The sequence below is a fragment of the Pongo pygmaeus genome, chromosome 1, assembly GCF_028885625.2.
Source record: "Pongo pygmaeus isolate AG05252 chromosome 1, NHGRI_mPonPyg2-v2.0_pri, whole genome shotgun sequence".
Classification (NCBI taxonomy): domain Eukaryota; kingdom Metazoa; phylum Chordata; class Mammalia; order Primates; family Hominidae; genus Pongo; species Pongo pygmaeus.
Window position 1 is genome coordinate 116561620 of NC_072373.2, and position 12660 is coordinate 116574279.

At 43.4% G+C, this 12660-nt stretch overlaps 1 protein-coding gene across 1 annotated transcript; it reads right to left on the bottom strand.

Moving 5' to 3' along the window:
• Positions 1 to 4207: 4207 nt before the first annotated feature.
• Positions 4208 to 4681, bottom strand: LOC129039595 (small ribosomal subunit protein eS19-like). The gene has a single exon (XM_054493520.1). It carries the CDS (start codon positions 4652 to 4654, stop codon positions 4232 to 4234), a length of 423 nt encoding a protein of 140 aa, XP_054349495.1. The 5' UTR covers positions 4655 to 4681; the 3' UTR covers positions 4208 to 4231.
• Positions 4682 to 12660: the final 7979 nt, after the last annotated feature.

The window sequence follows — 12660 nt, forward strand, 5'->3', positions numbered from 1 at the left end:
CTCTATCTTTGGTTTTTATATCTGTATGTGTTTTCATGATGGTAGATATATTTCTTTCACTACTGAGTGTAGGATTTCTTAAGCATTTCTTGTATGACTGATCTAGTTATGATGAATTCCCTAAACTTTTGCTTGTCTGGGAAAGACTTTATTTCTCCTTCACTTATGAAGGATAACTGTGCTGGTTATAGTATCCTTCACTGACCATTTTTTTTTTCTTTCAGCACTTTAAATATATTATCCCGTTCTCTCCTGGACTGTAAGGTTTTTGCCAAAAATCTGCTGTTAGTCTGATGGGAGTTCCTTTATAAGTGACTGCCGAGACTAGCTCGGTTGGGGAGACCCTAATTCAGCAGCACTAGAGGAATTAAAGACACACACACAGAAATATAGAGGTGTGGAGTGGGAAACCAGGGGTCTCACAGCCTTCAGAGATGAGAGCCTCGAACAGAGATTTACCCACATATTTATTAACAGCAAGCCAGTGATAAGCATTGTTTCTATAGATTATAGATGAACTGAAAGTATTCCTTATGGGAAACAAAGGGATGGGCTGAAATAAAGGGATGGGTTTGGCTAGTTGTCTGCAGCAGGAGCATGTCCTTAAGGCACAGATCGCTCATGCTATTGTTTGTGGTTTAAGAACACCTTTAAGTGGTTTTCTGCCCTGGGTGGGCCGGGTGTTCCTTGCCCTCATTTCAGTAAACCCACAACCTTCCAGTGTGGGCGACATGGCCATCGTGAACATGTCACAGTGCTGCAGAGATGTTGTTTATGGCCAGTTTTGGGGCCAGTTTATGGCCAGATTTTGGGGGGCCTGTTCCCAACAAGTGACTAGATGCTTTTGCTGTTTTTAGAATTCTTTATTTGTCTTTGACTTTTGACCGTTTAACTGTAATGTGCTGTGGAGAATACCTTTTTGCATTGTATCTATTTGGGAATTTCTCAGCCTCTTGTATCTGGATGTTTAGCTTTCTTGCTAGACTTGGACAGTTTTCATCTATTATTTTGTTAAATAACTTTCATTTTGTCTTCACTTTCTAGGACTCTGAAATTTTGAATATTTGGTCACCTCGTGGTGTCCTATATGTCACATAAGCTTTGCTCATGTTTTAAAATTTTTTTCTTTGTTTTTGTCTGACTGGTTTATTTCAAAAGACCTGTCTTCAAATTTGAAGCTCTTTTCTTCTCCTTGATGTAGTCTATTGTTGAAGTTTTCAACTGTAGTTTCTATTTCATTCAATGAATTCTGTAGTTTCATAATTTCTGCTTGGTTCTTTTTATGATAACTATCTCTTTGGTAAATTTCTCATTCATACCTTGAATTGTTTTTCTGATTTCTTTGTATTTTTCAGGATTCTCTTGTATCTCACTGAGCCTCTTTAAAAATCAATATTTTGAATTCTTTTTTTAGGATTTTATAAATTTCTTTTTTTATTTAGATATGTTACTGGAGAATTATTATGTTCCTTTGGAAGTGTCATACTTCCTTGCTGTTTCATGTTTCCTGTGTACTTATATTGACATCTGTGCATTTGGTGTAACAGTTGCTTCTTCCAGTTTTTGAATTTGCTTTCATAGGGGAGGACTTTTTCCTGAAGATGTATCTATGGTATTGTTTGTGTAGGGAACTTTGGCCTTGATTCTGGGTGTGTACAGTAATGTAGTCTCTGTATGATTTCTATGGCTACAGGCAGTGTTAGTGATGTCTGTGATTTCTTCAATGGCTTAGGATGAGGTCATTAGTGGAGGCTGTGGTGAAGTATTGCTGGGGACTGGGACACCAGGTGGGCCAGTCTTTGGGACCTAATGGTGACAGTGGTAGGCTGAGTGTGTCTGTCCTTAAGCCCCAGGGTGGCATATGCTGGCACTAGTGTTCGCAGGTCCAAGCATGCTGATTCTTGGGCTTCCAGGTGGCTTGTTCATATGCTGGTGGCAGTGATTGGCTGGCAGGTGGGCAGCTTCTCAGGAACCTGGACAGTAGGCATGTTGTGAGTGATGGCAGTGGCAGTGGTGAGACAATTCTCTGGGTCCCAAGCAGTATGCAGTGGTGTTGGCAGTGGCTGCAATGGGCTGGGCCGTCTAGTCTCCAGGTCTGCAGGTGTTGTGTGCAAGTAGGTGCCAGCTGTGGTGGTAGTGGAAGGGTGGGTGGGGCCAACCTCAGGCCCCCAGGAGGAGTTTTCAGGTGCTGACACTAGTGGACTGGGCTGGATGAACCTCAGGCCCACAGACTGTGTGCTCTGGCATGGATTAGGGGAAAGCCAGCCTGAGCAGGCTTGTAGTCAGCTTGCCACAACAATGGTGCATACTGGCACTGGCTGTGGGAGGCAGAAACAGAGTGATCCCCAGGCCCCCAGCAGAATGCTTAGGGTGGTGGCAGCAGCAACTGCATTATGGCCCTGTTCCTGGAGAGGGTAAAGTTGCTTTCAGTGGCAGCAGTTATATGTAGGCGAGCTTGGTTTATGTTTCAGACCTAATGGCAGCAGCCCTTTCACTCACACTTTAGCCCCAGCAACTTAGTAACAACAGCTATGGGCAGAGGATTCTGTCTAGGCATGTGAAAATATGCAGTGGCTCTGCTTCTGGAGGGAGTGGGGTCAGTGGCCTGCACTTCAGCCTCAGTGGCAGCAGCCAGCGGTGGTAGTAGCTGCAGGTGGGGAATCTCAGTGGGCACCAGGGCCGTGGAGATGCAGGCACTGCTGGGCCCCAGGGAGAGTGCCGTTTGCATGGTGTTGGGCTCTCAAAATAGCACCTTATACAGTTGCTGCTGATGCCTTAGGGATGTGTGGGATCCAGTGTGAACTCCCTCTCTGGGGCAGTGCCATTGTGTGGTCTCCAGGAAGCTCTCTGTTTTCGTCGCAGGGCCCCCGCGGGTCAGGGGCTCTACCATGGCTAGGACTGCAGGAGTCCACGGTGAGAATGTCGACCACGAGGCATCTTTCGCTTCCCTTTTCTCCACAATGGGGAGTCTCTACAGACTCCTAGCTGATCCTGGCTGAGCAGGCTGCCTTGCTTCCCTTTTATTCCTTGCCTTAGGTGTTTCCTGACACTTCTCCATTGAATTCCAATGTTCTTTTTTGGATGACCTATTTGAAATGTGACTATCTACTCACTATTTAGGTTCTTCTTTGTGGAGGAGGCAAGTACCAGCCATCTTTAAGCCCCTCTGACTTGAACTTCTGAGAACCAGAATCTTCCTAGAGGCCTTAAGTACATGATGAGATGGTATCTAAGGAAGATGAATCTGTTTATTTGCAGTAGTGGAAGAAAACAGTGGCATAAGTAATCACAAATAGCAGATTATTATAAAACGATGTAGCAGGTGCCATAATATCCTCAATCTGTTGTTTTCAAGCTATGAGTTTCAGAATGCTAGGACTCCTGGGAAAGGCCTTGGGGATACTAAGTGGGGTGGGTGGATGAGGCAAAGCTGAGGGGAAGCGGGACTCAGCACCCCTCTCCTTTTCCCACCTTAACTGGAACAACACTGCTTTTATTGTTTTAACACATGGAATTCCAGATAAGGTTTATTTTCTGACAAGAATTTAATAGATCTTAACTGAACAACATCAATTAATTACAGAAATACATAGCCAGACAAATGTGCCAGGAGGGGGTTGTTTGAGGATAAATAGTTTGCTGGGCATTCACCTCCCAGAGCTGTTGGAGATTACTTCACATTTTCACCTGTGAGATCCCAGCTCTGACAAGGGGAAGATTCTCCCGGAGAAGACAGATTTGGAAGTCTGAGGATATGCCTGTGCCTCAGGAAACAATTGAATCTGGCTCACTTTATTCAACACGTTGTGCAGTGGCCTTTCAACTCTTAGCCCGGGGGCCTGTCTCAGGCCCAGTCAGGCTCTGTCTTCAACTTGATTCCCTCAGCAAGTTCCAAGGCCTACTTTCCTCTTCCGGTAGCTACCCCCTGAGGCAGATTTGGAGTGGGGCAATTCCTCTCTCCCAAACCCTCTCCCCTTCTCTTTGTTACCCCAGACAAACATTCAAGAGCTTTTCACCCTGGATAACTAGACCAGGGTAACAAAAACAACAAACCTAGGGAAGTTACACAGGTTCTAGATTCTTCTAAATATATTTTGAATACCCTGGCTTTTGTCTCCTTCACAAGAGATAATAATGGATAAATTCTGCCCTCCACATTTATTGATTTATTTTTATTTTATTTTATTTATTTTTACGAACGAGGCAATTTATTAACCTAGCATGGTTTGTTCTAATGCTTCTTGTTGTCAGCTGCCACCTCTCCGGTGATTCTGTCCACATCTCTCTGTCCCTGAGGTGTCAGTTTGTGGCCCCCATCTTGGCCCTTTTCCACCATTTTCAGCCCCTCCAGGGCTTGGAGGACCTGGTGGGCCACGCTCTTGGAGCCTCGACTGAAGTGGCTGGGCATGACGCCATTTCTTTGATGTCCCCCATCGATCTTGGTCATGGAGCCAACCCCAGCGCCACCCCGGAGGTACAGGTGCCGCGCTGTGGAAGCAGCTCGTGTGTAGAACCAGTTCTCATCACAGAGAGCAAGCTCTTTATGCTTGGCCACCCATTTGGGGACTTTCAGCTGCCCAGACTTTTTGAGAAATGCTGCCAGAGCTCTGACGAACTCCTGCTGGTCCACATCTTTTAGAGTAACTCCAGGCATCCTGCAGCCTCTGCGCTGCCAGCCAGGAGAAAGGGCCACATTTATTTTTAAATGACCTCACCAATGATCTTTCATTCAGACCTGACTCTTAGATGCCCCCAAGGAATGATGTGAGCCCGCCCCTTGTCTTAGGAGTTCTCTGATCTTCTGTCCCACATGAAAAGGATCCCCTTTAAGCAGTTTCTCATAGTCATGCTTTTATCCCATTACTTCATACATGACCTTATACTATGTGTTCTGGGTTCTTTTCTCTTTTTTTTTGAGACGGAGTCTCGCTCTATCGCCCAGGCTGGAGTGCAGTGGCACAATCTTGGCTCACTGCAGGCTCCGCCTCCCGGGTCCACGCCATTCTCCTGCCTCAGCCTCCCGAGTAGCTGGGACTACAGGCGCCCGCCACCATGCCCAGCTAATTTTTTGTATTTTTAGTAGAGACGGGGTTTCACCGTGTTAGCCAGGATGGTCTCGATCTCCTGACCTCGTGATCCGCCCACCTCGGCCTCCCAAAGTGCTGAGATTACAGGCGTGAGCCACCGCGCCTGGCTGGGTTCTTAAGGATGTGTAACAAATCACCCAAAATTTGACGGCTTAAAATAATGATTTACTATCTCTCATGGTTTCCACTGGTTAGGAATTTAAGGAGGTCTCCGCTGGGCAGTTCTGGCTCAGGGTCTGTCATACGCTTGCAATAATATGTGAGCTGAGGCTACAATCATCTGAAGGCTTTACTAGGATAGGAGGATCCACTTCCAAGGTGGCTCATACACATGAATGGCAAATTGGTTGCTGGCTGTTGTCCAGGGACTCAGTTCCTCTCCGTGTGGGCCTCTCCACATTGCTGCTTGAGTGTTCCCATGGCAGCTGGCCTCCCCCAGGGCAAGAAGTCCAAAAGACCAAGATGGGTGCTGGAATGACTTTTATAACTTAGCCTTGAACATCATACACTATCAATTTTACCCTCTTTTACTAGTCACAAAGGTCCAGCCCTGATTCAGTGTGAAAGGGGATTACGAAAGGAGGCAAGGGTCATTGGAAGTCATCTTGGAGGCTGGCTCACCATACTATAGAAGGGCCAGAGGAAGACCAGGCTCAAATAAAAAGAAAAGGCAGCTAGTAGATGCCCTGGAATGCAAACTAGGTATTGAGTGAGTAAGAGAGAGTCTCTGCCCTCTTGAAGCTTGTAATCTAGTGGGAATGACAAGTTTCATATGAATAATTGCACTTGGAATAAGACCCAATATCCTGAACCTTGCCCCTACCTATTCTTTTCTTCTCCTCATCTCCTTTCTCACTGAGCACCAGCCACACTTCATTCCTTCAACAGGCTGAGCTCTTACCCTCCTTAGGGCCTTTGTACTTGCTATTCCCTAGAATGCCCTCCCCAGATCTCTGCATGGCCGGCGCTTTCTCACCATTCAGGTCTCTGACTTAAATGCTACCTGATATTTTCTTGGGTATTTGTTGTCTGCCTCCCCCTGCTAGAAAGTAAGCCACGTGACAACAGAGCCTTGTTAAGTCTCCTTCACTTCTACCTCCCCAGACCTGAAATGGCACTTGTTACATATTAAGTGATGAATATATAGCCTAATGAGCAAATGAAATACCCACTTTCTGACCAAATTGTATAAAATTTTCCTTCTAGAATATTGTAAACTCAAGCTCTATCCCTATTTCTTGGCCATCTTGCAATCCAAAGGTTGGTGAATTACAGACTTATTCTACAATCTAACCTTGCGGATTCCTTGCCTGTGAGCAAATGGGTACCTCTGCCACGCCCGATTTCTAGATCTAGTTACTTATTCCCAGGCCGACTATATTATTTGTATTTTTCCACAGGACTGAGTCCTCCATTTCTGATTGCCTTTCCTTGGTTTCCTGTCCCATCTTTCCTCCCTCCTCCAAAGGAAGGGCAATTCCAGCCTTGTTTTGCTGCACTTGGGTTTTCAGCTATCTTGGGCTAAAATATTGAAAGCATTGCTCATTAGCATCCCAGATTTCCTGCTTTTCAGGGGAAACGACATGATGAGCAGGGCCCCATGTGTATTTATTTCGAAAATATGTTTTTTAATTTGAAAGCAAATGGACGCTGCAGGTCTGCAGGTCATTTCACCTGCTGTGGCATGTGATTAGTGAGGCCTTTTCTCTCTGGGTGGTGGTGCCAGCTAATGGACTCATGCTCCCTATGTATGTTTATCTTCAGTTAATTAAAATTTTGCCAAATCTTCCTCACAGCCCTTGTGCACAGCAAGGCCAAGCCTTGACTTGTGGCACTGATCCGGGCTGGCAGGGTGGATGGGGGTTGTCATCCTATTAAATATTAATCTAAGAAGGCAATCAAGCCTGTGGGCTTCCACCCCTGACATTTTCCCGCTGAGAAGTCACAAATCGATGCCAGAGCTCCATGCTTGTGGCAACTCTTCCTGCCAGGCCTGAGTCAGCAAAAGACGCAGTTTTACCTAACAGTTATTTGACCATAAATCTGAGTATAATTCTGGGAGATCTCTCTTAAATACTGGAATGAATTACACACACATCTACCTGGGAAGGGAGTGTTAACTAGCTGGTGAAACTGCACCTTATGAATGATATGGGCCACTTTGCCAGGATTTATTTTGAAGTTACGGGTCAGATGAAGACGCTATAGCAAGTATCCTGTACTTCAGATGGCAGTTTTGAAAATCTGCCTATACCAGGGATTGGGGAGGAGATTAAAGGTTCAGTTGGCTCCCAAAGCCTCCATTGCCCCATTTTCAGAAATGTGGACATTGCCTCCTCACAAGTTCACCTTCCTTCAATCACTTCAGTCACCTTGCTTCTGTCCTAACTGCCAAATCATTTCGGCAGATTCTTCTGCTGACAAACATGAAAGACAGAGCACTCTATTGTGGGCTGAATTTTGTTCCCCAAAAAGATACGTTAAAGTCCTAACCCCCAGGACTGTGAATGGGGCTTTAATTAGAAATAGGATCTTTGCAGATGTAATTAATTAAGATGGGTGGGCCCTGATCCAATGATGGGCGTCCTTATAAGAAGAGATAACAGACACACGCAGGAAGACCACCGTGTGACACGGGAGGCAGAGATAGGGGTCAGCCATCTACAAGCCAAAGAATGCCAAGGAATGTCAGCAGCCATAAGAAGCTAGGAAGAAGCACATGCGGATCTCCTAGAGCCTTCAGAGAGAGCACGACCCTGCCACCATATTGATTTCAGACTTCCAGCCTCCAGAATTGTGAAAGAGTACATTTCTGTTGTTTTAACGCAGCAAGTTTGTGGTACTTTGCTATGGCAGCTCTAGGAAACTAACACACGCTCTACTCCTAACCCTGATGCTGACGGCCATGGCCGTTTGCCTCCTCTGCAGACCTTGTTGATAGGCTCAGTCACCCTGATCTCCTTCCCTTCCTGGGAGCAAGTGGGAAACTAGGCTAGGAAGAAAGCCTCATCACATCTCAAGTCTTGCCCATGATTTTTGAAACATCTCTGCCCACACTCTTGCCTAAGTAGGGGTCAGTGAACATAATAATATCTCTTTAATGAGGGAGAATGTCACTCTGCTTCAGGCGTCATCACTCTAAATTCAGGTCTCATGGGCTGGCATCACAGATACAGAGAGAATAAGAGGGATACATTTGTACTGACCCTGACACATGTTCTAGAAATCAAATTTTTATTTTCACATTCCTGGCTAATTCTTTGTCTCTTCCAAAAGTTGAATGTTATAGGCCGGGCTTGGTGGATCACCTGAGGTCAGGAGTTCGAGACCAGCCTGGCCAACATGGCAAAATCCCATCTCTACTAAAAATACAAAAATGGCTCACACCTGTTATCCCAGCACTTTGGGAGGCCGAGGCAGGCGGATCACCTGAGGTTGGGAGTTCGAGACCAGCCTGACCAACATGGAGAAACCTGTCTCTACTAAAAATACAAAATTAGCCAGGCTTGGCAGCACGTGCCTGTAATCCCAGCTACTCAGGAGGCTGAAGCAGGAGAATCACTTGAACTCAGGAGGCAGAAGTTGTGGTGGGCAGAGATCATGCCATTGCGCTCTAGCCTGGGCAACAAGAACGAAACTCCATCTCAAAAAAAAAAAAAAAAAATTAGCCAGGCATGGTGGCATGTGCCTGCAGTCCCAGCTACGTGGGAGGCTGAGGCAGGAGAATCATTTGAACCCAGGAGGCGGGGGTTGTAGTGAGACAAGATCACGCCACTGCACTCCGGCCCGGGCAACAGAGTGAGACTCTGTTTCAAAAAGAAAAAAAAAAACGTTGAATGTTACAAAAATCCAGTTAAATGGAGGGTTTGAGCCAGGGAAATCTCTAAGAATAAAGGCTGTACAATATTTTGTTGTCTTGATGTAGCTAAGGAAAGGGACAATGAACTTGAGGTCAGAAAACTTAGGCCTGAATTCCAGCTCTGTTCATCCTTACAACATCCTTGCAGGGTACATATAATTAGCCCTGTGTACACGTGGCCAGATGAGCTGAGGCTGCTCCTTGTCCCACCTCAAAACAGACTTACTTACAGGAACTGGGAAGGTGGCTTCTGCTTGGTCTTTGTTTTGCTGAGTGGGATACACAAGCTGAGGGTAGAGATGAACTGCTCTGGACAACAGAATGAGTTTTAAGAAGTTGTAGAGGTAAAAAAGAGAAACAAAATTATTAGCAGGGAAAAAAAAATGTGTGAGGCAAGATGAAGAGGAGTGGCTGAGGAGGAATTTGGCTTAGTTTCTACTGTGTGGTATGCAATATGTATCTTCTTCCCTATGTCTCCAAAAAGATCTAATTAATATGTTATGGATTGGAACTGATTTTGGAGGTGGACATCTGATGAGGAACAGATTGTCCAAGGAGATCCAGCTATCCCAGGGCTACAGAGAAGCTGATGTCCAGAGAAGTTCAGCTAACCATAGGACTGTAGAGTGCTGCTGCTTTCCACAGATCTGACTGCCACATTACTAGAGGCCTGTTTACTGCGGTTCCTTTAAACTAGTATATCATGTCGACCTTTCAGCAGAAAATTACAAAGCATACTAAAAGACAAAAAACACAGTTCAAAAAGACAGAGCAAGCATCAGAACGGGAGTCAGATATGGCCGGAACATTGGAACTATCAGAACAGGAATTTTTAACACTACGATTAATATGCTAAGGGCTTTAATGAAAAAATAGATAATATGCAAGAACAGATGGGTAATGTGAACAGAGAGATGGAAACTCTAAAAGAGAATAAGAAGGAATAGCTAGAAATTAAAAAAAAAAACAATGTAACAGAAATGAATACCTTTGATGGGCACACCAGTAGACTGGACACAGCTAAGGAAAAAATTTCTGAGCTTGAGGATATGACAATAGAAACTCCCTAAATGAAAAGCAATCAGAAAAAAAAGATTTTGAAAAACCCAAAAAAGGATATCAGGAACCATGGGACAAATACAAATGGGGTAGCATAGGTAGAGTGGAAATGCCAGGAGAAGAAAGAGAGAAAGAACCAGACGCAATATTTAAAGCAATAATGACTGATAATTTTTCACCCAACCACAGATCCAGAAATCTCAGAAAACAGCAAGAAGAATAAATGCCAAAAACAAAACAAAACTATACCTGGGCATATCATATTCAAAATTCAGAAAATTAAAGATTAAAAATAAATCTTAATAGAAGCCAGAAGAAGGAAAATAAACACCTATAGAGGAGCAAAGACAAGAATTATATCACTCTTGCCAAGTGCGGTGGCTCAGGCCTGTAATCCCAGCACTTTGGAGAAGCTGAGGCAGGTGGATCACTTGAGGCCAGAAGTTTGAGACCAGCCTGGCCAACACAGAGAAACCCCATCTCTACCAAAAAATAAAAAATTAGTCGGGCATAGTGGCACACACCTGCAGTCCCAGCTACTCAGGAGGCTGAGGCAGGAGAATTGCTGAAACCGGGGTGCGAAAGTTGCAGTGAGCCCAGATTGCACCACTGCACTCCAGCCTGGGTGACAGAGCGAGATTCCGTCTCAAAAAAAAAAAGAATTATGTTGAACTCTGACTTCTCACCAGAAACCATGCAAGCATGAAGAGAGTGAAGTGAAATATTTAGAGTATTGAGAGAAAAAAATCCACCAACTTAGAATTCTGTCCCTGTGAAATTATCCTTCAAGAGTGAAGGAGAAATAAACTTTCTCAGACAAACAAAAATTGAGGGAATGTGTTGCTGGTTGGTCTGCCTTGCAAGAAATATTAAAGGAAGTTCTTCAGAGGAAAGGACAATTATGTAGGTCAGAAACTCAGATCTATACAAAGAAAACAAGAGTATCAGACAATGAATAGGTGAAGGTAAAAATAAAAACTTTTATTTCCTTATTCTTAATTGGCCTAACAAAGAAGTTTAGTAAAAATTATAATAGCAACAGTGTATTTGATTATGCCTATATTATGCACATATGTCAAATATATACACACACATAAATGAATATATATTATTTATTATATATGCTTATGTATAAGTAAAATGAATAACAGAAATGATATGAGGGATGGAAGAGAGGAATTAGGAATATTCCATTATTATAAGATACTTGCCAGCAAACCACCATGGCACATGTATACCTATGTAACAAACCTGCACATCCTGCACATGTATCCCAGAACTTAAAGTAAAATTTTTAAAAAAAGAAACATTAAAGTATTTCTATTTTTATACAGAGGGAAAAAAAGATACTTGCCCTACTCATTTTATTTGAAATTAGACTTGGATTAGTTATAAATAGACATTCCAAACTCTAAGGCAACCAGGAAAACAAGTAAAAAAAGAAGTACAACTGATATGCCAAGAGAGGAGAGAAAATGGAATCACATAAAATGCTCTGTTAAAACTACAAAAGAGCCCAGGCAATATAATGAGACCTCATCTCTACAAAAAAAAAAAAAAAAAAAAAAGCTTGGTGTTGTGGTACATGCCTATAGTCACAGCTACTCAGGAGGCTGAGGCAGGAGGATGGCTTGAGCCCAGGAGATTGAGGCTACAGTGAGCTACGATCATGCCACTACACTCCAGCCAGGGAAACAGAGCAAGACTCTGTCTCAAAAGAAAAAAAAAAAAGCCAGAAAAAGTGGAAGACAAAAATAGGAACAAAGAACAAGGGCACCCTTCTACTAGAAATGGACAAATCCAGCAGGCAGAAAATCAGTAAGGACATAGATGAGCTCAACAACACCATCAACCAACTGGATATAATTGACATCTCTAGACTACTTTATCTAACAACAGCAGATTACACATTCTTCTCAAGCTCACATGGAACATTCATCAAGATAGACCACATTCTGAACCATAAAACACACCTTAACAAATATAAAAGAATAGAAATTATGTTTGCTCTCAGACCACAATAAAATTAGAAATTAATAACAAAGATAGCTGGAAAATACCAAAATGCTTGGAGAGTAAGCAACACATTTCAAAATAACACATGGGTTAGAGAATAAATCTCAAAAGAAATTAAAAAATATTGTAAGCCAAATGAAAATACAACTTATCAAAAGTTGTAGGATGTAGCATAAGCACTGCTTGGGGAAAATTTATAGCATTGAATGCATGTATTACCAAAAAAGAAATATCTAAAATCAATAATCTAAGTGTCCTCCGCCTGGGTGACAGACTGTGTCTCAAAAAAAAATTAAAAACTAAGTGGCCACCTTTGGAAACTAGAAAAAGAGCAAATTAAGTCCAAAGGAAGCAGAAAAAAAGAAATAATAAAAATTAGACCAAAAATTAAAGAAATTGAAAACAGAAAAGCAATAGAGAAAATAAACAAAGCTAGAAGCTGGTTCTTTATTTTTGTTTTTGTTTTTGTTTTTTGAGACAGTCTTGCTTTGTCGCCCAGGCTGGAGTGAGGTGGCATGATCTCGGCTCACTTCAACCTCCGCCTCCCGTGTTCAAGCGGTTTTCTTGCCTCAGCCTCCTGAGTAGCTGGGACTACAGGCACTTGCCACTGCACCCGGCTAATTTTTATATTTTCAGTAG

Bases quoted from the DNA above. Each gene is read 5' to 3' on its own strand.
- LOC129039595 (XM_054493520.1), bottom strand. From the start codon at position 4,654: ATGCCTGGAGTTACTCTAAAAGATGTGGACCAGCAGGAGTTCGTCAGA.